Source organism: Mchenga conophoros, linkage group LG15 (assembly GCF_057382185.1).
Source record: "Mchenga conophoros isolate Kocher_MC1m ecotype Shallow Benthic linkage group LG15, M_conophoros_male_GT1.1, whole genome shotgun sequence".
Classification (NCBI taxonomy): domain Eukaryota; kingdom Metazoa; phylum Chordata; class Actinopteri; order Cichliformes; family Cichlidae; genus Mchenga; species Mchenga conophoros.
Window position 1 is genome coordinate 35,046,636 of NC_140540.1, and position 25,525 is coordinate 35,072,160.

A 25,525-nucleotide genomic window follows, 5' to 3' on the forward strand; every position below is an offset into this window, starting at 1 on the left:
AAACTGAGGTGAAATCTGAGGGCCAAAGGTTTCTTCTTTTCTGCCAGTTCAGCAGTTCACTCAGTTATGCACGCCACATCTCAGCAAAACCACACCTTTACCTCCGTGACCATGATCTGCGAACTAGGAGTATTAATCCAGTTAAATCCTCCTAAACGTCTTTATATTTAATATTACTCTTAGAATTACTTTTAGTGGATTTGTTGGGGCTCCTTATTTTTGAATTACGACTGTTGTCACATAACTCAGTTTTCTTAATTACAAAATAAGAGAAAATCTTTTTTTGGGAAATAGTTTCAGCTTCAAAGCTCTAAGTTGTGTGAAATGCTTTAATTTTTGTGTTTTAAGATGAGGGATATTGGAATATTTAGTACTTTGTGATTTGGCAGGTTGACAGAGAATATCAGTAACCAGTTACCCATTAGACCCAGTTTGTAACAAGTAAACTAATATTAGGACTGACTTTTGACCTAGTGCCGCCACAGTTGAGTCTAAGCAGGGCAGGGGAGATGTGGGGTGGGGGGTTGATACCACAATAACACACCAGACCCCCAAAATAAACCCCCCGAGCCTAAATTTGTTCCCCCAGCCCCACCAGAGGCTGGCAGCAAATAACACGTGAATGTGACACGTGTTTGTCGTTCCTTGCGTGCACACAGCCATAGCCGCCAGTCACAAAATCCATACTGATTGTTCCACCAAAGAGTGTGTGAGGTCATCTTGGGCTACAGGGTGTGCGTTAAATCAGTTCTTGAAGTAGAGATGTGATATTTTTTTATTGCTGGGTTATTACTGATGATAGGCTCTTGAGTTTTGTTTTGTTTTTTAATAATTCACTTTTCACATCACGTACTGTTGATGTTTACCTCGCTATCCATCAGTACAAGGAGACTGTGATGCTGACTCTTTAAAATTATTGCAATTTCTACTCTCATTTGTGCTAACGAGTGCAGAGATCTGTTGCATTGTTTATATATGTGTGTGTGTGTGCATGTGTGTGTGTGTCTGGCTTTCCTCCATTTAGTTTACTGGCAAACAGCAACCTCTGCTGGGCTGTCAGCTCAGCTTAGTCACAACTGTGGCTTTACAAAACTCCTGTTTGCACAATGTCCACATTTCATATTCATTCATCATCTTATTAACTTGCGTTGGACAAGTAAACATAAATGTTAAAAAACTAATGATAAGAGTTGGTATAGATAAGACTGTTGTGTGTGTTATAGGAGATACAGGACCTGAGTCCATCAAGAGGAGTGTGTGAACTCCTGAATAACCAAAGATGGTAGTAATAGGTCTAAAAGTATGTTAAGAATTCATTATAAATGATGTGGTATGAATGCATTTGGAAAATACTGAATTAGAAAATAGTATTTTAAAGTTTGTGCGTGCACTTCACTGTGTCACCACAGATTTCTGCACAAGGTGGCGCAAGAATATCTGTGCTGCTGTCTTACTGTTCGCGTCTTTAACTGTAGAATAGACTCTCCCTGCTTTCCGATGCAGAGCGCACTAAAAGATCCTTAAAGGAGGAGTTAAACAAAACTTCATTGTACTGAAAAGTTCCTCAAACACTTTCTCACACTTTCAGACACACACGCTCATGACACTCTGCCCTCACAGCTCATTCTCATTAGCAGAGGTAATGTCATAGGAGCCTGCAGCCAGCTGGGCCGTGGAAGTCATTTGGCCAGTTGGATTTGGTTACACAGCGGCCTCACAAACACCTCATTCTCAGCAAATCTCCACGCTGGCATCTGTTTAGAGGTCCAACACAGGAACATTTCACAAGGACAGATGCCAGCATTGGAGGGGAGAAACAACAGGAGTTTTCATTTAGTTTAACTACAAATATTTAAATATGATACCAGAAATCACAGCATGCGGAACAAAATAAGTTTATTCTGTCTTTCCAGATATTACAAATGGCCTTTAAGACAGCGCTGGAAAAATGCAGGAGTAGGGAGGAATGAATTGTACCTCTGTGCTTTAGTTTTTCACCTTTTTGAAAATATTCTGCATTCTAGTAATGCCACTTTAGCTCTGTGAGGCCTTCCTTTTCAATTTAATCAACTCAACAAAACTATAAACTGGGAATCTGCATTCCGAGATAAACTGGAATGTGGGAAAATGAACAAGAAGCAATTGTGAAAATAAGACTTCCCAGAAAACACCAGGCACTCGCTGACGTTGTGTCCCTGACCGAAAATGGTCTGATGCCAAAAAGTGTAACCAGACGCCCAGAGGAGCTGCTGCTGTTCCAGGTAGACCTTCCTTTACAAACCAGGAAATATTTATCATATTATTGTTGCGGACTAAGCAGATGGATTAGTCTTTATTTTGCCAAACCCAACATCTGAGTGTGTGTGTGTGTGTGTGTGTGTGTGTGTGTGTGTGTGTGTGTGTGTGTGTGTGTGTGTGTGTGTGTGTGTGTGTGGCGATCAGGCATAACATCATGACCATTGACAAGTGAACTGAAAAACACTGATTATCTCTTCAGCGTGGCACCTGTTATTGGGTGGGACATTTTAGGGAGCAGTGAGCAGTGAGTTGATCTGTTAGTAACAGGAAACATTGGCAGATGTAAGGCTAAACTGTCACGGTTAGACGACTGGATCAGAGCATCTCCAAAAACTGCAGCTCTTGTGGGGTGTTCCAAATCTGGAGTGGTCAGTATCTGTCAAAAATGGTCCAAGGAAGGAACAGCGATGAACCAGCAACAGGATCGTTGGAGGCCAAAGCCCAGTGTTTCATCTGGGGAGCAAAGGCTGGCCTTTGTGGCCCAATCCAACAGACGAGCTACTTTAGTTCAAATTGCAGAAAAATTAAATGCTGGTTCTGATAGAACGGTGTCAACAAGCACATTTCCTGTATCTCAATCCAGTCGAGCGTCTGTGAGATGTGCTGGACAAACAAGTCCGATCCATGGCCTCGCCTTGCAACGTACCGGATTTAAAGGATCTGCTGCTAATTTCTTGGTGCCAGATACCACGCCTGTAAGGCTCCGTGCTTTGATGGCTCAGTGCTGTTTTGGCAGCAAAATATTTGGCAGGTGGTCATATTGTTAAGCCTGATTGATGCATGGTTCTTGGGCTTCTTGGAAAACCTTATGCCAGATGGCTGGAAGGGAATTCAGTCTTAATGTGTTTTATGGGTTTGCAGGAGGTTTGCTTGTAGGGATGTTTTATGTCTTTATTGACAGTGACAGTTTAGAGTGCCCTACTCTGTCTGCATTTACAGGAGCAAACCAAATGTGCTCTTGATTGTTTGATTCCAATAAAACTGTTGCCAGTGATTCTGTTTGCAATTATAATTTCCACAATGAGTGACGGCTGACCAGTTTGATTTATTTATTTTTATTATGCTTTATTCACATGAATGGAGTCCCTGACTTAGGTGCAGGGAAAGTTTGCATCTCGCTATAACTGTGAGACAAATAAAGAGTGAAACTGTCAATTCCCCTTGCAGGAAAGTCACCAGAAGATGTGTAGGGTTCCCCATGGTCTTTTTTATGAATGAGGGTAATGCAACAGATTAGTTTAACACTATTTTTATAAGTGTGTTGACGTCATTATTAGGCTGCTCTGGTTTAGAGGGACCAGCGTCTGACCCAGTTCTTTTGGGAGGCTAGAAGGAGGTCAGTTATGATTACAGTCACACAGGATACAGCATAACGGTATAATAAGCTGGTAAAAAGTGTGGTTCTTATGTGTCCACAGACATGTTCCTGATCACCTTGAATTATTATGTTTTTCATAGATTTGAGCAGCCCATCCAGCAGCAATGTCCCAGAGAGAGAGAGGTGGTGTTTGGAGGGTTTCTTAGACCCGTTACTTACACTGGAGTAGCACAGAAACTGCGAGCTTACCTGCCATGAATAATGAGCTTTCTTTTTGTTTTAATCTTCACTGATTAAAAAAAATTGTTGCTGAAGTTAAAGATGATTGCTATGCTATTAAAGTGTGGCTTTGTGGGAACACCAGCCATTGAGAAATAGCTCCGCACAGAAAGACTTCGTCACAACTAGCCACTTAAAAGTTCAGAGATTAGGGTGAAACATCTGCGTCCCCCCTTTGTGACTACGTCACAACATCTGGCTGCATCGTTAGCCAACCATTTTTTTAAAAAACGGGTTGACATTTAAATCCCCCTCTGCTCCACCTCCTCTCCCGTGTGCCTGCCAACACGTCTGACCCAGGCTCCGGCCCACTGTCTCAAAAGACAAATATTTGCCTGCAGTGTCGACAGCAGCGGGCCAGCCAGTTGGTGAGATCACCGAGTCCAGCAAGTCCACCGCTCTGTGTCGTGAGACTGACTGGTGCTGGTGTGCTAGAGCTGCTGCAGGCTGAAGTATTTCACAAAAAGGGGGAATATCTAATTAAACCTGCTAACACACTGCTGTTTGAATGTTGCTCCTCAGATGCACTAAGCGACTTTGCTCGCTTTTCTTTTGAAAATACTTTAAAAGTACTTGATACTTTCCCACACAAGTCTGGCCATCATGTCGTCAGAGTGTCAATGGTTCCTGTTGCACATAGATGTAGTTTTCTAAATTTGTCTCACATGATCACTTGGACTCGAGGAACTGACTAGATCCTCCTTAAAGGTCAAAGGTTATTGTGACCTCACAATGGCAATAATTGGAAAATTCATACAGTAAATAGGGTGAATTTTTTCATATTCATATGTAATGAATGAAGTGATGACATTTTTGAGGTGTGAGGCAGGAATGCTTCATGACTCATGTGTGTTTGTTGATTCTGCAAATAAGTAAGATGGGAGACACACCTCTTCTTTTACGCACACATACACTGCTTATACAATACACATACGTCTTTGTGCCAGCATTCATTTACATAATACTTTCCCTCCCTACTTAACAATCAAACTAAGCTCGCAATCCTGCCCTAAACCAAAACTGAATTCTTTAAAGGGATCTTAAAAGGCGAAGGCTGCCTCACAGTTCTCATTGAAACTCAAACTGGTCCTCGCTGAGATATATGGCAGAAGTATATCCACATGCACACAATGAAGCTACTCCAACTGAAAGCAAATACACCCATATCAGTCCCCTCTCTAACCCACACAGACTGTACATGCACATGTACATAGTTCATGTCTTTTTTAAAGCCTCAGTAGTCCATGTGCCTGGAAGGAGGAGACAGAGTGAGATAGAGGGAGGGAGAAAGGAGCGTGTCTCCAGAGGGAGGGAGAGTTCAGCTCTGAACTCCTCAACGTGGATTAGAAAGAAGCCTCCTCACGCTCTGCTCTTGTTTAGCTTTTCTGTGTTCCACCGCATGAAACAGCAGCATGACGCTGAGGAAATGACTCTTTAAAACCCACACTGCTTTGATCCCTTTTCCTTTCTTCGCCTTCTCCAAACGCCGGACTGGAGTCATGTTGCCAAAACACACCGAGGAGGGCTTTCCTCCATCTGCCCGCGTGTCAGTGGAAACCCGGTGTGCCGTGAAGGGAGAGAAGAGAGCGCGTGGGAGCCGAGGAGCAGAGGAGCGCCCGGAGGAGGAGGAAAAGGATAATTAGTGGAGAACAAAAGCAGCTGAGAGACAAACTGTAGACATGAGTTTACCAACTAACTGTGTGTATCTGACGCCCTCGGTCCAGGATCGCTACTTCAAAATGCGGAACGGGAATATCTGCGGGTCGCCGTGCGCCGTCAACCGTCCCATCGACATCGTTCAAAAGCGCAGGCGGTAGGCCAGATGTGGTTTCAATCCAGATGTTGTTGTTGCACAACCCTGAGCACACTGGTGTCTGAACTTTTTTGTTTTTCTTAAGAAAGCTTTTCAGTTCTTTCACACAAAGTAAAGTTCTTTTATATTAACTTAAAATAACTAAAGTTATGGGTTTAACTGTAACTTGGCCCCCGCAACATAATGAAGAACTAGAGCATTTTTTAACCTAAAATAGCATTAATGCATCATATTATTTTATGTGTATTTATGTCTATTTAGGTTAGAGAAATTAGAATGAAATTCAAAGCGGTGTATCCTCCAGTATGTGGCATTTACATCGTGTTTTCTTTTAGTGTTCATATCATCAAGCTGCACTCTCAGTACGTGTGTTAGTTTCCCTTTAAAGCAACATACAATGAATACTTTGATATTGTTATTTAACAAGCACAGTATCTTTACATCCAAACAAGCCCCTGATGTTCACACTGTGCAAAAATGTTCTTCATCTCCTGGATCCAAATCATTTTATTCCAGGACATTAACGGAATAGAGAGTGACATGTGCATATGAGTGGAAAATATGCAATCACACAGTGGCTTTTAGCTCACAATGACAAAGTCATCAGAGTTTGTCTGTGCGGTTTGCAATTCTAATGGTGAGTCAGATGGACTGATGAGATCTTTGGAATTTATGAATCAGTTTCTTGTAAATCTGTGTGTGTGCGTCTTATATAGTCGTCATTTATACATGAATTTCAGCTTAACCCGCTGCTTGACCACCTCAGCTCGTTTCCTCTGATACTTTAAATACTGACTGTTTAGAGTATGACCATTGTCCATATTTGTAGTGATTTTACAAAACAGAGAAGTTTTTTTTAAGATGATTGAAGAAGGAACAGCTGACGCCTGAATGTGCAGAATCTGGATGGATGGATGTAGAAGTTGTAGATACAGAAATATGTAACGACATCTCTATATGACATAAAAAACAACTCTGTATAGTTGACACATCCTCATGTGTTACAACACGTATGAGTATACCTGAAAGTGTCCGCTGCTTTAAGAGCACAGAAGGAAATATGACTAATTCTGCAGCTGACCTTCCAGAAAAGTAATGACGACATAAGCCGTGTTTGACAGGGAGGGGGATCAAAGTGATTTTATAATGTCAACCCACCAATAAAAACAAAAAACCTTCAAAGGCAGATACCTAATGAATGCTGAGCTGGACGTATTTATAGGCCTGATGGATGAACCGCATAAAGGAGAGCTCAACGTGGAGTGTAATCTGCCAAATCTGTTTAACAGGGAAACCTACTACTTTTAGTAGTACTTTTACAGAGAGTCTTCAGAGAGTGCAAATATTTAGCTTTTGCCTTTAGGGTTATGATTAAGGGGGAGTTTGCTGAGAGTGGAAAAGCGTCAGTGACGATGTATCACTCACCTCCCTTCTAATTATGTCCTGATTTTTTTTTTTCCCCCCACTGACACTGTGCGACGACTCATAGCACCGCGTTACGTCTTGTCTTTTCTTGTTCTGACCTATACTGTACACATACTATTAGTACTGTATATAGTACTTGACTGTAAGTATTGTGGGAAATACTTGGACCCGGAACAACATTTTAGTTATTGATTAATATTTAATAAAATATTTGTCTGATTAATTGTTTAGTTTAAAAATTTTGTTTCTATAGACTAATGATGCGATAATTTTTCAGTTAAAAAATAGTCCACATGCAAGCGACTTTTTTATTATTATTATTTGTCGCCTCTTTTCAGTTTCTCCAGTGTAAAGATTTGCTGTTTTTGGCAGCCTGAATATCTTTTTGTTCTGGGCTTGAATATTTTCTCAGTGTCTGCTTCTGTTCTTCAACCATAGCATGTTCGCAAGGTTGTCTTTAAGAACTGAGCAGGCATAGTACAATTTTTTAAGTGTATCTTGTGGCAGTGGAAATTTTATTTATATAGCACATTTCATTACATGCAAACTAAATGAGGACCAGTAAAAACACATTTACAGTTCCTAAAAGGAAACAAAATATAATGAACAAAAGAAAAAGCTCCTATTTACTGTAGGACTGCGTAGATAAAAATAGATTTATTTAATGCTTTTGATGCACAATTTAATTGATCAGCTGGGAGCTTGTTCCAAAGAACAGCACCACAGTGACTAAAAGCACCTTCAGCTCACTTAGATCTGATTCTGGGAACAGTTCAAAGATCTGCAGCTGATGAACTGAGGGGGATGACCGGACTGTGAACAGTAAGCAAACAGGAGGTGTACTGAGGGGCCAAACCACTGAGAGCCTTAGGAACTGATAAAAGTATTTTAGTGGTAATTCTGCATTGTGACTTTAATACTAGAGTTCAATACCAAGCCCCCGTTTGTCACTGACAATTTAAATTCCAATAAAGTTTTTTTGTTTGTTTGTTTTTTAATGAAGGAGACTGTAAGGCCTGTGGTGGCAAAAAGTAAAATAGACATCATGACTTCTTTCTTACTTTTAGGTTGCAGCCTTGTCAAAGTAAGCATTTTGACCAATATGGTCATTTTCAGTCATTTATTTAAATTAAATAAAAAAAAAAAAGCTACATCTTACATTATGTTGTAGCTGTAATCAGAATATAATTAAAATAAATTAAAATCTTGGAAATCTTGCTAGATGTTATATTGTCCTGATTTAATCATAAATGTATATTTTAACCCTTTAAAGCCAAGAATATCATATTTGGTACATGTCCTCTTGTGAGTTTTTGAGACTTGTACCTCATCAGCATTTTTACCCTTAAAAAATGATATGAATTGCATGACACATTTTTAATGACTAAATTGTGAAATTATGGCTAATGTTGCAAATGTTTGCACAAATTAAAACTGCACATTAAGCAGATTAAGATTTATATATATATTTATATATATATATATAGATATAGATATATATAGATATAGATATATATAGATATAGATATATATATATAGATTTTTTACATGTAAACAGATGGAATTGTTTTTTTAGTTTTTCAGTGAATTTCAGTGCGATCTCTGTTGAAGGTGAGAGCAGACAGGTTTCAGTGGATGGGCTCGGAAGTGTTTGGTGTTTGCATGAAGATGACAGTGAAATGGTCTTTGCTGCTTGTAAAGCGACATACTTTATAGTGCTGCCTCACAAAGTCAGATCCATACTACAATGCCGACTGTTGCATTGCCCTGCAGACGGGTTCCCTTGTTGTTGTAAAATGCCAGACCACAGTGTTACCTGTAATGTTTCTAAATATGAGCATCTACTATCAGATTCACGTGTAGATGTTCCAGAAAATCAAATGCCAAACCACTGACCTCACAGGCAGTCATTTGTAAGTAGTAAAACTGAGCTGATATCTTTTTATTGTGTCCTAGCTGCAGGTGGTAAGAGTTGAAAAACGCAAGACGTCTCCAAAAGTACTCTTATTAGATTCACACGTAAAACATATTTATCGACTTAAACATGATGACCAGTTAGCTCATTTAAAAGAAACATTTTATCAACATCCGTCGTGTGATTTATTTATTTTTTTATTCACAAAGAAAAATAATAATAATCAAAATCAGACGTGGAATCAAACAGCAGCATCGTCTCAGAAAAGGTGTCGTGTGACTTTTCGTGCTTTCTGCCTGTCCCCTCCCAGTAGTTCAGCAATGAGAGCTGACCTTTGGTGGCGTTGCAGCAGCTTGGCCGGTGCCATGGGCCCCAGGCCATGTCAACACACGGAAAAGCGATGCACAGCTCGCTCCCCGTATGGTCACAGGTCACCGTGAGCTGCCAGTATGTATTCCCACATAATGTAAATAGAGAGTAATGTTAGCTGTTGCAGTTGTGGAGTTGTGCTCACAGTGAGAATGAGTCAGCAGTGAGTATCAGCTGACAGTATCAGTGCTCTCATTATGCCCCTGCAGCTGCTTAGGCTTTACTCACCTGCACCAGCTCCATCTGTATAACTCATGCTTGTCACAGGCATATCTCAGCCCGTGTTTGCCATATCACACTGATATGTATATCTGCTCTGTTGGCTCTATTTTTGCAGGGTTTCTTTAAACTGTATGGGTTTGGTGGGTTTTACAAATCTCAACAATAGTAACTACTCTTCCAAAAAGCGTAAAATGGCATATATTGTTCTGGTTAAGTATTTCCCCGAGGACCTGGATGTGCTACAAAGCAGAGAGGGTATTTCAGCCAGCTTTCCACTTAGACGGAGGTGGCAAGAAAATTGAATAATTTATTTTATTTTATTTTTAAAGTTACTTACTTTTCAAAGAGTTTTTACCTGAGCTTTCAGGCCTTTTTGAAGCTCTCTAGTTTATTGTAATTATGTAACTAAGTTAGATATTGTACTGGAACTTTGGTCTTGTGATAATAGTTGGTTGGCAAACATGGCCTATCTATATGTAAGGCTTTCAGTGGACCCTATAAATGTTTATCGGCACTGACATTTGACCCCCTCCCAGTTGGTGCTTTAGTCTTCTGATCTTGTGTCTGAATTCACTCAATCTGTCATCCAGATGTAGCTTTTCGTATGTGACACAACGATGATGCCATACATCTTTACAAGTTCTCCTCTCCAGTTGGTTCTTGTCTTACATAGAGGTTTATTTAGCACCTTCAAGACAAATATAACAGGCTCCATCATTAATCTCCCGTTTTGTGACAAAGGATGTGCCCTGATGTGAGGACAGGAAATATTGATGGCTGCTCCCTGGACATGATCCCAAATCATTTCCAGTTCACAGATGATGGCTCAGCTCGCTGAACCGCGGGACGCCTCGACTCAGAGTCCCCAGAGTCGCTCCTCTACGTTCCTACAACAAACACGTGTCGACAGAAATCCCACCGCGTCTGCAAGCTTGGGCCAGCTGGTTTCTCTTTAGCGTGTTTCATAGCATCCTTTGTGTTTGGTGGAAAACAAAGCTGCAGTGAGAGGAGCGTTGGGCTGGGAATAATTGCAGGCCTGCATGCTGGTCGATCGGCATTGCAGCGACAGCTATGAAACCACAACTGACGTCAGCAGTCAAGTGTGACTGTGTGTGTGTGTGTGTGTGTGTGTGTGTGTGTGTGTGTGTGTGTGTGTGTGTGTGTGTGTACTCATGTTGAATATCACTACTAGAATAGTGGACTGAGTGTTATCCTGACATCTGTGTGATTCCAGGAATGATGATCAACTCAGAGCCAGGCAAACACTCAACAAAGCGGCGCTGTCCAATTGTTTTCTCGCAGTAGACAATAGTTTGGTTGACCGGACTTTTAACGAATGAGGAATTAAGGTGTCCACATGCAGCCTGCTTCTGCTCAGTTTGTCACAGGTGAACTCCATCACCTACATAGACTTGAGGGCTCCGCCTACACAGCGGGAGGCCAGGTAGGGAAAGCCCGGAGATCGCACTTCAGTTGGCTTGACAGGTAAAATTAAATAATAATCGAGCTATATGAAAAAAGATGACGCAACCTTTTTTGGGAAGTGGAGTTGCAAGACAACTGGAACAATAAGGTAAAGAAAGAAATACTAACATAGAGGAAAAGTGACTCAGAGTCTGCTTGTCTCTTGTTTTTTGCTTTGTGGAAGTTTAACAAAGACGTTGAATATGTAGGGGAACGGATATCATCTAGGACTGTATTTGTGCCAAAGATATGCATGCAAAATATAAGTAAAATATGGGAATATAAGACCTTCTGTCTAACAACACCAGTGCCTGAACTTAGGGTCCCTGTTAAGCCTAAGAAATAAACTAATCCATGTGTTTGAATGCACTGGGATCATTTAATGAAAAACTACAACAGGCCTGGATTGTGAGTCTGTAGCCCTCAGTGGTGGCAACAGACATGGCGTTAACATGAACAGGTAATGTTGTGACTGGCACCTCATACACTTGGAAAGGTCAGTATCTTGCCTGTTCCAATTGAGTATATTGCATGAGTGCATGTCTCATCAATAAATACATAGTAAGTAGATTTTGCTCTCTTTTTATTTGTCCTTTTAATGCATTACTACAGTATGTAGTATTCATAGCTGTTAAATTTACTAAGTGTGATTCTCCACCCTCACGGGAAACAAAGGGTTAGAAAAAACACTCTCTCTGTGCTGTCTCCATCTTGTTGTGTCCTGCTGATCAGAGATGTGATTGGCTGCTCCCGGGCTGCCCTTGGCTAATTAGAGGAGGAAGTTGCATGCTCCTGCCTCACCACTGGACTCAATCACTGTATACTGAAAGGCGCCAATTACTGGCGTATGAACTTGATTAAAGGGGCACCCAGCACGGCTTGTTGCTGGGCAAAGACGGATGCGTGTCTGTTCGTGCCCCAAACCAGCCTGTCCGGTTGCGCACCAGTGTGATTTAAGGCTGTTCGATTTTCAGGTCGATGCTGGAGCCAAATCTGGATCTCTACCGCTGGGGCTGTAATCACACACTGCCTTTGTGTGTGTGTGTGTGTGTGTGTGTGTGTGTGTGTGTGTGTGTGTGTGTGTGTGTGGCTCTGGCTCTGGGTCATTCTGGCCTAGTGTGTTACCCACCTAACCAGTTTCTAATGATGTTAATGCTGATCAGCCACTGTATGGATTTCAGCCTGGCTGGATGGACAGAGATAATCACTGCACATAGACCTCCATGATCAATACCCGTCCGGAGGAGCGAATCAACCTTTGAGGCACCCTGAACTCCAAAATTTTAACCTCTTCAGCTCCACACCAGTAAAAAGTCTGTAAAAAAAAAAAGCCAAATTTCTTACTGTTACGTTAGACGGCACACACTTTTACAAAATTATCTTTTATTAAAATGAGGTTCAAGCGTTCAGAGTTTCAGCTTTTCAAATGTGGATGAAAGGGTGTGATCCTAGGACAAAAAATGCTATTAGTTCTTATTCTGATGGTCTGATTGGAGTGTTTTATGTCAGTATGTGTGCATTAGGTTTATGTTATAAGATGATTCATGTGTGTGAGATGTGTTGCAGTAGTGGTTAATAGCTGCACCATTGTACTGGCTGCAAACAGATTTCACAAAACACTGTGTCACACTTTTTTCTTTTTTTTAAATTTATGCACACAGCCCCAGACACCAATTTTTCTCTCGCTTTCTTCCTTCCTTTGTTTCTCGTGACAGCAATTAAAACAGAGCTCTGCTGTTTTCAGAGACAAGAGTCCTTCCTCTGCCTGTAGGTCAGAGGTGACAGAAAAATAATAAATACAGCAGCTGGTTTGACTCTCAGCAACCTTCTCCTCCCCTTGGCTATATTTAGAGAGACACGAGCTGCTCTGAGATCAGATGTTGATGTTGGACGCAGAGTGCGTGCTCTGTTTGGACAGCGATCCGCAGTGGCTGGCTGGTCAGGTGAATGGAAAGAGCAACTGGCTCTTAAGGAAGGTGCGGCTCCAGTGCAGTTTTATAAAAGAGAGGAGCTGATAGATTTGTTAGGGTTGTTAGGGTTTCCACTGATGGTACAATATGCTTGCCGTAAAGTGTAAAGTGATATTTTACTGTACAGCGTGTGACCAGTATAAGTAGAGAAGAAATTCCACTCATTAAAATCACCTTTTCTGCTCTCTGGAAACTGTGAGCGGGCAGTGCTGTAACTGATTGCAGTTTGGGGTTTCAGTTTAGCTCCAGGATGCTTAATTGGAACGCCACATTTATTTATTCAGTGCATTTACTGTTAGAAACAACAGAAATTTGGGAGTTTGGAAAGCTTAATTTGATTTATACACCATTATTGATTTTAATACATTCTGTTTATGTCCTGTATGTAAGTTGTAAACACTGTGCATGCTGAGGCAATTCATATAGAGATCTAAGAGTGAAAAGTGTCCATTCAGCGACCACTCTAAACCTGCTGCTAGCTCCACACACTGATTAACTCTTTTGGACTGTTCCCCTGTGGGAGATGAGCCTGAAGCTGTTGTTTCTATTTCATTTGTTATTGTCAGAATAAATGGAGATCACTTCCAAGATCACCTTGTGCGATCCTGTGACTCTCACAGGATTGCTACGCCCTCGCAAGATAATGGAGGGCTAAGAAAAGCACCGGTGATATCATGAACAACTGGAAGATATCTAGCGTGTTTTGCTTGTTGCCCATGTGTGGGTAATGTATTTTTCTTTCAGGAAAAAAAAGCACATTTTTATCAGCACAAAAAATGATGTTCTGCTCCCTAATGTAGCGCAGCATGTTTATCATTAACTCACTAGAATTCACAGTTTGTGCGCGAGAAGAGTTTGAACACAGGGCCTCCTTTCTTTTTGCAATGCTCAAATCTGGGTTTGCACAAATACTTTCGCTGCTTGTTCTTCCCGTGCCCTGCCTTGCTGTCGTGATGACGTTCGCACACGCACAGAGCGTGCAAACTGCACAGAGTGACAGTGAGAGGAAAGATCTGTTTGGCAGGCTGCTGGACGAAGGGAAGCAGGCTGTTTTTCTGCTGTGTTCAGATCAAATATACAATAGGCTTGAGGTGTAAAGCAAACAAACCCTCTTTACTCCCTGGACTGTCACACAGACACGCTTCTCTGTCTTTCCTTTCTTAGTGACATAATGCAACGAGAAGACACACTGTACTCTAATGCTAACCTGAGCCTTGGAGAAAACTCACTATTTGCTAAGACTGAGCCTCAGTGGTATAAATTATTCCCTGGTCTGTTTTCCTCCTCTCCCCCTCACCTCTTGTCTCCTTCCTGGTGTGATGTTTGAGGCCCCTTGGCCAATTCCCACGCTACAAGGGAAGAAAACAGGAGGGAGGGTGTGTGTGCAAGTATGTGTTTTTACTTCCAACCCCCGGAGGGGACAGGCCGGTTTGTTATTTGATGGCTGTGTCATTCAGCCATCAAATAACATCTGGACTCTGGTCACTCTCACACACACAACAGAATGTTTTCTGAAATCCCTCAGCCTGGTTTCCCATGAGCACATCACAAGCAACAACAACAACAAACGAACAATAACTGGAATCAGTTCTGCATCTCATTTCATGGCATACGGACAGGTTTTAAACTTTTTGCTCAAGGTCCACTTATACAGGGTATATCTGTACTTAGACTCAAAAGTTGCTCCAAGATTAAGGACACAAATGCACTAAATTATTTTTTAAACAATTTAAAACCAAAATATTTAATTTAGAATTACAAAACTCAGCAAATCCTCACAATTGGGAAACATGAATCTGAAAATGCCTGACATAGCTTCACTTTTCTAGCAAAAGAATAACTGATCATAAAACCAGAAAAGCAGTTCTTTTTAATTTAGTTTACAGACAAAATATTTTTCCCCCTTCTTTGATATAGTGATAAGGGGAAAAACTAAACATCCTGGGAACAAAAGCAGAGCTTAGGATGTGGGTGTCAAGGGATGTGTTTGTGTGTGAGAAAAGTTCAGTCAAAAACACAGTTAAGGACAGAAAAGGGACCCATAATGTACGTCAGAGAAAGGAAGAACAATGCTCGAGTCAGGGGACAGACCAAGGTCAGCGTGTTATGTACGCTGTAACTGAACAAGACGCCAGTGTGCCTGGCTGAATGTCTGCCTGTCATTCTGTTTAAAGGGTGGATGCCCATTCACTTGTTAACAGTAGCTGTGGTGCAGTGAAAAAAGGGACGCTTTCTACATTTTCTGCATTTTTACAAATACGTCATTTATGTAATATTAACAAATTCTACTATTCACCTTAAAAAACTTAAAAAGCACTTCCAGGACTGAGCTGTTTAACTTAACTCTAACATCCATCCGTCCGCTTCCTCGGGAGTGCTGGTGACTATCACAACTGTCATAGGGTAAAGGTCACAAGTCTAACACAGCTCAGCGTAACAGCACATGTAAGTGCATTTAAGGTGTATCATGGTCAAATCTGGTGAATACCACTCTGCTTTACTGGTGATGGAAGGAAGTATAACCACACTGTATTAAAACTGTGTTACAGAAGACACAGAAACTGCCAGATTACTGGGAGTCGGGTCCATCTATCCATTTTCTTTCCTGCTTTTCCAATTCAGAGAAGCAAGAGATAGCTGGAGCCTGTTCCAGCTGTCATAGGGAGAGCAGTTCTGAACAGGTCGCCAGTCTCTTGCGTGGAGAGTGTTTTACAAAATTCAGATAGATCCAGATGCATTGTACCTGGATCAGGATGCAAGAGATGAGATATGAGTTGAGTATTAGGATTCTTTTATTTTAAACCATAACTTGTCTGCTGTGCATACCACAAAAACAATGGCCATTGCAGTACTTCTTGTTCCTCAGTAGGGGGAGTTGTCTCACTATCAGAAGCCTTCTGAAGTGAGCTGCTGCTGCTGAAAAACTTTGTATAGATTTTTTTGTATTTTGTTTTTATTTTATGCCACATCAAAATTCTCTTTCACACTTGATTTGTCATATTTTAGGTCTTGCTGTGCAGTTATCTTCATATAAATTCATCAAGTCCACTTTAAGGAGTGTTTGTTAAAAAACATCTGTATCTAGCCTTTGTCATTTACCCCTAAACATTATGGAAAATTTGATGTGAACACAAATAAACTTGTCATTTTCTTGTACATTTCAACAGAAATATTGTATTGCATGAAATTCTAAATGTGGGATCCTCTGGTCTGGTTTAGAAAAGACTCTTGCTCATAATGAAATTTAGCAACAGTTTAAACATATGCTACGAATTGCCGTGTCACCTGCACGATGTCCTTGAGAAATGTGCTTGAATGCCATCGTACTTGCTCACGCCGATATCTAAAAAGAAAACACAGACTGTACGATTGGAATGAAAAGAGCTGTATGGCTACTAGGATTCACCTAGTAGAATTTAAAATATCATCCTTCATAAATATATTCATGCGGACGGGTGAAATCATCTGCACCCTGCATTGGGATGGGGGGTGGGTGGGTGGGGGGGGGGGGGTGCATCTACGTAAGCACCATCACAAGTCTCCCAGTTCCCCTATTTCCTGTCAGCCAGGTCTATTTTTAGCTTCTGACGTCACCGGTCTCCTCTGATGGAGCCTCGTCACGGCCGATTACACCGAGCCGGGGGTGGAGGAGGTGTGTAGAGTGGGGCTGAACGAGGTGTAGTGGTGGGGTGGCATCATTGAGGTAAGCCCTGCTGCTGCATATCACCCCCACCAACCCACCCTCCGGGAAATTGCACCAATCAGATGCAAGGTGCTGAGCACATCACTGTGCTGGATACAGCCCTCCTCATCACCACCCCCACCTCCCCCAACCCCTCCTGATCTCGCTGTATCTCACTGTTTCTATGAACTGGGCCCATTTCATTCAGCATCGATTGCTTAATGGCCATCTTTCATTTATCACGCAATATTATTGCTGGAGCGCTGGAGGCAGGCTGCACTAAAAATAGACACAGGAGCAAGCTTCCATTGCTCGACTGGTGCTCTGTTTTCAGCTGTTATGAAAGGGGGAGTTTGCATGAATGAGAATGTATCTAATTGATAAAGACGGTCTGTTAATCGTACCCATGCAGCGGCCGCATAATGGAGCTCCGAGGTCTCAGTCAGGTGAATTCCTTAGAAGGAAAGAGGTTTAGCCGAGAGGACGCTGGCTCACGGTGAGCTTCAAATAGTGCAGAGATCAGCAGAAAAAGATGAATTTCCGAGCTGATAAGCTTTGACTCCCCCAGACAACACTCAAAGTCGAGTTCTCCTCCACTTCCTCTCTGCCCACAATGGTTGCAGCGCCGTGCTGGCTCTTGCTTGGACAGCGTGTTACAAAAAAGTGTGGTTTGGTTCAAAGGCATTAGGAGGGAAAGGGAATTTACTGTCATAGTGAAACCTGCAATTGAGAAGAATTCAATCTGATCATTTGCAGCTGTGCTGCTGTTTGCTGACAGAGGCTTTTCTGGAATTGACATAATCCCACTTTTATCATACCAATAAAAAAATCAAAATTTTGCAAATATGGAAAAAAAAATACTGTGTGGTTATTTTCAGCAACTCTTTGTTGAACACTTGGGGGCATATTTCGATGTCGCTGCTATGACGGGCAAGAGCGCGAGCGGCGGGGTGGGTTATTGGCTGTCGTTGCACCGAGGCAACGTGCCAGTGTTGACGTCAAACAGAGATGGTGAAGGGGAAAGATGTGCGTGAGTGTGTGCTAGATTGTGAAAGCAGTAATCACAAGGTCACCTGTTTAAACTCAGAGGAGACACTCTATCTGAATACATTTTTTTCCCATTGTGCTGCCAATAAAAGTGGCATCCTGTGCATTGTATTACTATAATTTTCAGGTAGTCCGCATGAACCCCTTTCTTGTGTCACTTTATAATTGTAGCTCCTTTGTGTCTGCTGTCAGAGATTCCATTATGATGATTTGGGGGCACTTTGGGAAATTGATTTGGATTTGCAGCCCTCTGCACTGTACTTTCAACTTTAGCTGTTCCATAGAGGTGCAATTGTACCCTGTCTCACCACGGTCTTATCCTTTCTGTCTCTACATGCAGATCAGCAGCTGCTGCAGAAACTGTTAGTGCTGTGCATCACAATATTTGTGTTTGTCTGAGATTTATATGTGAAATCTTTGCTGCCTGTCTCATGTTTTCATATATTTCTTGTGCTTTTTTCCTACAGTAGGAACTATGCATTTCTTTGTTATTCTGGCTAGGTTTTATGCTCAATATTATATTATAGTAAGTAGCCAACAATTATAGCAGTTAATAGCAGCTAATACTAATAGAGGTATTAACCTGACCTCTGAGTCACTGCATGCAATTTTAATCACGCCAAAAATGTAAATAAAATAAATGAAAGCAACAGAATTATTTCATTAAAAATCAGGCTGTGATGCTAGCTTGTGGGTAGGAACAACAGAATACTTATTAATTTTTTCTCTCTTCTCTTTCTTTTCTCTGTAGTTTTGACGTGGAGAATGGCCTGTCGGTGGGTCGCAGTCCACTGGACTCTCAGACTAGCCCGGGTTCTGGTCTGGTACTTCAGGCCAACTTTCCCCACAGTCAGCGCCGCGAGTCCTTCCTCTATCGCTCTGACTCAGACTTCGACCTTTCGCCCAAAACTATGTCCCGCAACTCGTCCACTGCCAGCGACCTGTAAGTATTCTCGGACGCTTTCTGTATTGTTTCAGCAACAATAAGCCGAGAGATTTTTGTTTTCTGTTCTTTTGTTGGTGGGGTTGCAGAGCTGGATTTGGAGGAATATATATAGTGTGCTTAAGAGCACAAAAACTTATCTCATCATTCCAGAGAAATCAAAATGTTTCAGAAAGAGGCTGAAGATATGAAGGCGGCGAATACCTACAGATCATCTAATCTCTGAGAAACTGCAGAGTAAAACAAACTATTTTCTGAATGAAAATGAAAACTTTAAAGTTAGTTTTAAATATGATTCCAGCAATATGTTTTAAAACTGTTAGTTAGCCATGTTATCCACTTTGTTAGGTACACCAGTTATCTAGTCAGCCAATCACATGGAAGCATGCAGACATGGTCAAGACAAGCTATTGAAGTTCAAACTGAGCATCACAGGAAGAATGGTGACTTATGTGACTCTTGACATCATGTGAGGCTGGTCTGAGTGTTTGAAAACTGCTGATCTGCTGCGATTTTCCTGCACAAACATCTCTAAGGTTTACAGAGAACGATCTGAAAACAGCAAAATCCAGGGAGCTGCTATTCTCGTTGATGCCATGTCTGGGGGAGAGCGTCCCAGTTTGCAGAAGAGCATCTCTGAACGCACATCAAACAGATGCTCTACAAGAGCAAAAGAGCACAGTGGACCCTACAAACAGCGAAAGTTTGGACAAGCTTAACAAAATAGAAATTTGGGGGAGAAAGAAAAGGTTTGAAAGGGAGAATTGTGTCTCTGGAACAGGAGATCCACATCATGGATCTACAGCTTACAAATATAGAGCTTCTGATGTGACGCTATCATGTCAAAAATGGATCAAAGTCTCGGAGGAATGATTCAAGCACACTGTGGAATCAAGGCATGAAGAATTAAAGAGACCTGAAGGCAAACAAGGGTCCAACCCTGTACCATGAAGGTGTACCTAATAAAGTGGCTAGTTGTGTATTTCGTTCAACATTTTTTAGCACAACAAAATAAATTTTTCATTTAAGTCAAGGTTTGAAATGATTTGCATTTCACGAGATCACATTGATTGTGTCAGTGTCATAAATACAATAAATTATAATAAATACATTTAAAACTATTTCTAGTAAGCTCACCTAAGGTCCTATTTACACTCGAAGAACTACATGCATTTGGCAGCAGGCTTTAAAGACACTTCAGGCAGCACAGCTAGAATTTAAAAATGTAAACACGAGAGCAACCAGTTGTAGGTGTAAATGCAGTGAAGTCGCCAGCTAGCGGGAAACATGCTGGTAACGCTACGCTAGTTCAGCAACTAGTTTCTGTCTGTTTATACAGCTGAAGATTTCTCTTGTGCAGCTAGCAGTCTGTTTGAAGCCAGAGTGTTAATGGGGCCTCGACCACCAATAGCTGTCGCTCCTTTGTTTTGAAGGGAGGAGGGATTGAAGCATTGGGAAGTCAATTGGCTACCTCGGTGAGACAAAGTGTGAAGATTGCTGTGATTTTTCTGTCTATCTCTTTGGCCTGTGCCACACTCTCATGAGTCACATCTCCCACGCTTTTCCCAAACACGATCCGAACAACTTTACCTTGGATGCTCGGCTCCAAAAGCATCTCAAGCTCAAAAGTTTGAGAAACAGTCCCAGCAACCATTTGACAGATGCTGATGTGCTGCCACCAGTGTTTCAGTCACAAACCTGACGACTACAAAGGATTTTGATATTTTACTAAACAAGGTGGCGCTCACAGTCATGCATCAAAATGTTTGCTGGACAGTGAAGGCCAACTTAGTGTTTTTCATAGTTAGCATGATTTCACCCTGAGGTCTGGAGGTCTGTGTGCATGTTGTCACCCTAAAGCTTCCAGAAAGCTTTAGCTGATCTAAAACTGGTTTCCCAAGCATCCAAAGCATGAGCTCTGTTCCTCACCTGCATGTTGTTCTAGTTATACAAATAAGTCTTAGAGGCATTTTTTGTCCCTCATAGATAAACTTAATATCCCATCATTTCTAACCTTTAGTGGGATTGGTCTTTTTTAACATTTCCCTTGAGATACAGCTTACTCGTAGCTGGGTTTATTTGTGAGACGCAATCTTGTTGTTTAAATTTAAATTTAGAAGTCAATCAAAGTGAATACTAAAACATCACTAAATGCAAGTTTAACTAATTAACTTTAGTCCTTAGATACAATACGAATAGGGGTTTTTTGCCTAGCAACTAGTGCTAGCCTTTCTAACATTCATCCTGCTCCTCTATTCCTTATTGCCAACTCTTAATTACCACGTAGTCACAAAAACAATATATCTATGAGGTTTAGCACCTTTGCCTCTAAGAAGGATTTTGTGTAACTAATACAACGTGTTGTTCTCCTTTCTTTGTTCAGCGTGATATTCAGACCAGTCACGGTCTCATCCAACTGCGACGTTCCTGCTCAGTCAAATATCCCAGTAACAGCAACCTGACTGTTGTCATGATTTGTGTGTTTGTGGTGTGGAATCACACAATACATCATGAACTGCTCTTTCCCCTCTCACGTGGCCTTTTTTTTTAATTTGCAGGCATGGAGAAGACATGATAGTGACTCCATTTGCACAGGTTAGTTGCATATGCTTGTTGCTGGTCCTTTAAGAGCTTCCGTTGTTTGCTGTCATTGAATCAAAGCCAAACTCAGGATCGAGGGTGCCAGCACTGATATTATGACAGGCGGAAGCCGGCAACCTGTACGGCAACAGGCCAAACACAGCACAGGCTTTACAGTTTAACAGACATGGCATCAAAATGAATGTTTATACACGTATTACTTGAAACAGTTGTTTGAACTGTGTGAAGATCTGCTGATCAATGCATTAAGCCAGCAAGCAGCAAGTTACATGTAAGCAGTTTATAAAGAAACAGCCCACAGTGAAAGCATGGTGTAAACAGCTAAGCACTACACTATTCTCTGAACTCCTGAAAGCCCTGTTTTCACAGTGAATTTCATTAAAGCTACTATAGAGCCACTGATGATGTATTTAAAAAAATATTTGTTTACCGAAGTGTTTGTTATTTATGACAGACCGTCTGTCCCGTGAAGTGAGATGTGAAATATAATTGTTTCCATTCAAAGTAAATCCATCTAATTTGGGGCGTTGCGCTGTCCAGATGCTCTGCGTGGCTCCTTGCTCTTTGCTTACTCATCAGTTTGAGAAATAAGACATGGTTCATTTTTCACAGACAACACCCACACACATTCTCTTTGTGCTGAACAGCTTGTTCTTATGTGTGTGTGTGTGTGTGATCATCATCAGCGACCTACTAACATGATCTGTGTACATGTGATAATTCCAAACTAAAGTCCAATATTTACCCTATAAAAGTTTATCATCAGTAAACGTTAGATATGAGAGAGAGCAGTGCTTCAGCATGCTTCCTCTCTTACATCAGGCTTTTGGAAGTTAGCTGAGCTCAGATAGTACTATCAGCGACATGAAACCCTTGCATGCTGTGCCTGTAAAGTGTGATGTTTTTAAACCACTTAGCTTTTCTCTTCTTACTCAAAGTCCATTTTGCATTTTTATTTAAATGCTAAAAGTTCCTGATAGGGTCTTTAAAAAGGGTTAAAAGTTCCAAAACAAAAAAGTCACTATATTCACGGTAACAGGTAAAAAAGGTTCAACCATCTAAAAGAATGGTTCTTTATTTTGAACGAAAATTGGTTCACGTATTTTGTTTATTCATTTTTTTTAGGTTCTTGCCAGTCTACGAACGGTGAGAAGTAACTTTGCTGTTCTGACACATCTGCAAGATCGTGTGGGAAACAAGTAAGAGCACAAACACGATGTGGAGCGGATGACTAATTTGCTCTTTTGTTATTCTACCGACACATCATCTGTTTTGTGTTTCAGGCGGCCGTCAAGCAGCAACCAGCCGCCCATGTGTAATCCATGTCTCACAGGTCAGTGTTAATACCCCTGGGTGATGGGACACTGAGAGGTTCTAGTTCCTCTGTGACTAATGGTGCCTTTCTCATAGAAAATGAAAATGTTGTTGTCTTTTTAAATACATAGAAAAAGAATTAAGTGATTGTTGATTCAGGTAAATCTGAAAGATGCGCTTCTTACAGTTAAACGGATGCAAATATAACAGTGCTGGTAAATGAATGGTGAAGACATTAACAGTCAGGACAGGTGCAGCATGACAGGATCAAGTTTTCTCTTACCAAGATCAACAGCAGACCCATGCAACATGTTAAAGATGTGGATGTTTCCACAGCAGTCCCAGGTGTAAACTGCAACGTGTCTTTGTTTGACCTCTGACCTTTCAGAGGAGCCTTACCAGAAGCTGGCGATGGAGACCCTGGAGGAGCTGGACTGGTGTCTGGACCAGCTGGAGACCCTGCAGACGAGACACTCGGTCAGCGAGATGGCATCCAACAAGGTGAGGTGATTCAACTCAGCTGTGTCCATACCGATCATTAATGCTGTGAAGAAGTGCAGGTGGAAAACAAAAGCCTCTGATCTATGCCCATTTGTTTATGTATTTATGTATTTATTCAACTGAGTATCCAATCTGTGCTGTTTGACTGTCTGTTGGCAGTCTAGCATCCAGTTTTCAAGATATCATTTTTAAATTTTGTGTGATGGTAGATACCGATAACAGCTCCAGCTGAGATGATTTGGTGCAAATTGGGTCACACAAAAATATAAAAATCAATAAAAAACTAAATATTACTCGTTTTTTTCTGAAATACTACATTGACTAAAATCGTTTAACTTTTTCTTTGTACTTTAGTTTGTAGAGAGAGTACACAGACTGGCTGTGACTGGGCTGTAATAAGGTAGATGGAGGGGGAAAAGTCAGTGTGTCCTAGGAGCTTTGCAATCTACTCTCATGCATCAACTACACACGAGATTTTCAGCTTTTTCATTGTAGTGCAAACTTGCTTTCACTGTTCACAAATTACCTTTGTACAGGAAGAAAATTAGATTTGAGGCGTGCGTAAATAACACTACTGTTCATGAATGGTGCCTCTCTCCACTCAGCGCACGTCCTTGCTGGCTCTTCCTGCTGTCTGGCTGCAAACCTCCTCCTTCCCTCACTCAGCCAATCATATCTCTTTCCTCCACTCAGCCCCTTAAGCTAGACTAACGTGATTGGTCGAAGAAGGGGGACCAGCATGCGGGGCAGGGGGGGCAGGGGATTCTCGCAGACTCTCCCTCACTCTAGCTCCTGCTCTCCCTCTTTATGTTTATCATTGACAGCGTGTGACAGTAGTTGAATGAGAGGCTGCAGTCACACCCTGATGGCAGAGCTCTTCTCCTGCCTCCTCTACCTCAGCTATACCCCACCCTATCCCTCCAGCACCACCCCCCCCCCCCCCCCCCCCCTTCATCTTCAGGATTGCAGCTAGGAACTGTGGGAACTTTAATTTTTTAAATGGACTTTTTTTTCATGTCCAGACCATCTCTGCTGAGCATGGAGCAGAACTGAGTGGGGAAATTGCAGCCTATTACTAAGCAAGCAAACTTGGATTTTAGCCTCTACTAACATCAACATGCGTGAGCTGACATGCCTGCGTCGGCTCTCTGGGTTTATCTGTACTGGAGACTCAGACAGGTGAGCGATGGGGAGCCCTGCTGGCTTTCCTTGTTGACAATGGGATCTAGTGATCAGCAGTGCAGGCTTTGCAGTGGGATGAATGCTGAGTGAGCCCACCTGTCGGATCTGACTCAGGACAAGATCCACAAAGGGGCTGAACGTGTGTGTGTGTGTGTGTGTGTGTGTGTGTGTGTGTGTGTGTGTGGCACAGAAATGACAACAAAAAGGGCCAAAATAGCCATGCGTGTTAGAGGAAGCAGTTGTCATGATTGTCAAAAAACAAAACACGAAATCTTAAGAGGAATGATTCATAGGTGTAGAAATGGCTCGCATGTAAACAAGTGTGTGTGTGTGTGTGTGTGTGTGTGCGCACGCGTGCAGGAAGTACTGAAGCACAAAGGGGGAAGCCGTGATGAGAAGCTCCAGGAGAAATCAAACAGATGATAAACAGTTATGTAGGCTGATGCATGTGTTTGCGTTGGCCTGTATGTGTGCCACAAAATAGCCGTGCAGCCACTGCAGCATCACACTCTCACCCAGATCCCCTCCTTCCTCCCTCAGCCTCCACCTGCCGAGACTGTTACATAATCAGTGTGGAAACTACCGCCCATTACTGCCATTAAATTCAACAGCGAAACACTGAACTCTTTTAATTTATTAAAACTTCATGAAAATTTCACTTGTGTTTTTGTTTTCCTACAAACAGTGCACGTGTTTTTGTTTTTTGTTTTTTGTGCTTAGAGATATTATAGAGATATTGTAGCTTGTTTTGATTTTTGTATATATATATGTATATATATATGCATATACGGAGGTATATCAAAGGGTATTCATGGACTGTAGGCTGGGAGCATAATCCTATGAGTGCTGTACTGCTGGGGTTTCCCCACATTTTGTTTCACTCTTAATCGAAGGAAAAACAATGAAACATTTGATTTGGCTGTGAAGTTTTTGGGGCTTTAACAGTGAAAATGAATAAGGAAAATACAGATGTGGGTCGTGCCCATTAAGAACTTGCTAACTTTTCTCTACCAATGCAAACAGCTTACTGGACTGAATTATGGAAGTCTGAAAAAACGATGCGTACTGACAGTTTAACAAATGGAGGCCTCAGTAGCATGTGCGATCGTGGCTCAAGAGTTGGGAGTTTGCCTCGTAATCGGAAGGTTGCCGGTTCGAGCCCCGACTTGGACAGTCTCGGTT

At 41.7% G+C, this 25,525-nt stretch overlaps 1 protein-coding gene across 11 annotated transcripts in view; it reads left to right on the forward strand.

Moving 5' to 3' along the window:
• LOC146558757 (3',5'-cyclic-AMP phosphodiesterase 4C-like) overlaps window positions 1-25,525 on the forward strand; it is a 104,216-nt gene that overhangs the window by 62,494 nt on the left and 16,197 nt on the right. For 5 of the 11 annotated variants that reach the window (XM_085246478.1, XM_085246479.1, XM_085246481.1 and 2 more), the window contains 6 exons: window positions 18,554-18,745; window positions 20,179-20,220; window positions 21,304-21,340; window positions 22,472-22,545; window positions 22,630-22,679; window positions 23,049-23,161. In XM_085246478.1, coding sequence (XP_085102604.1) covers window positions 18,554-18,745; window positions 20,179-20,220; window positions 21,304-21,340; window positions 22,472-22,545; window positions 22,630-22,679; window positions 23,049-23,161 — 508 coding nt within the window. Of the gene's footprint in view, window positions 1-5,211; window positions 5,709-10,857; window positions 11,213-18,553; window positions 18,746-20,178; window positions 20,221-21,303; window positions 21,341-22,471; window positions 22,546-22,629; window positions 22,680-23,048; window positions 23,162-25,525 lie in introns of those variants that run through there. The other 6 variants (XM_085246483.1, XM_085246482.1, XM_085246484.1 and 3 more) reach the window with 5 other exon arrangements.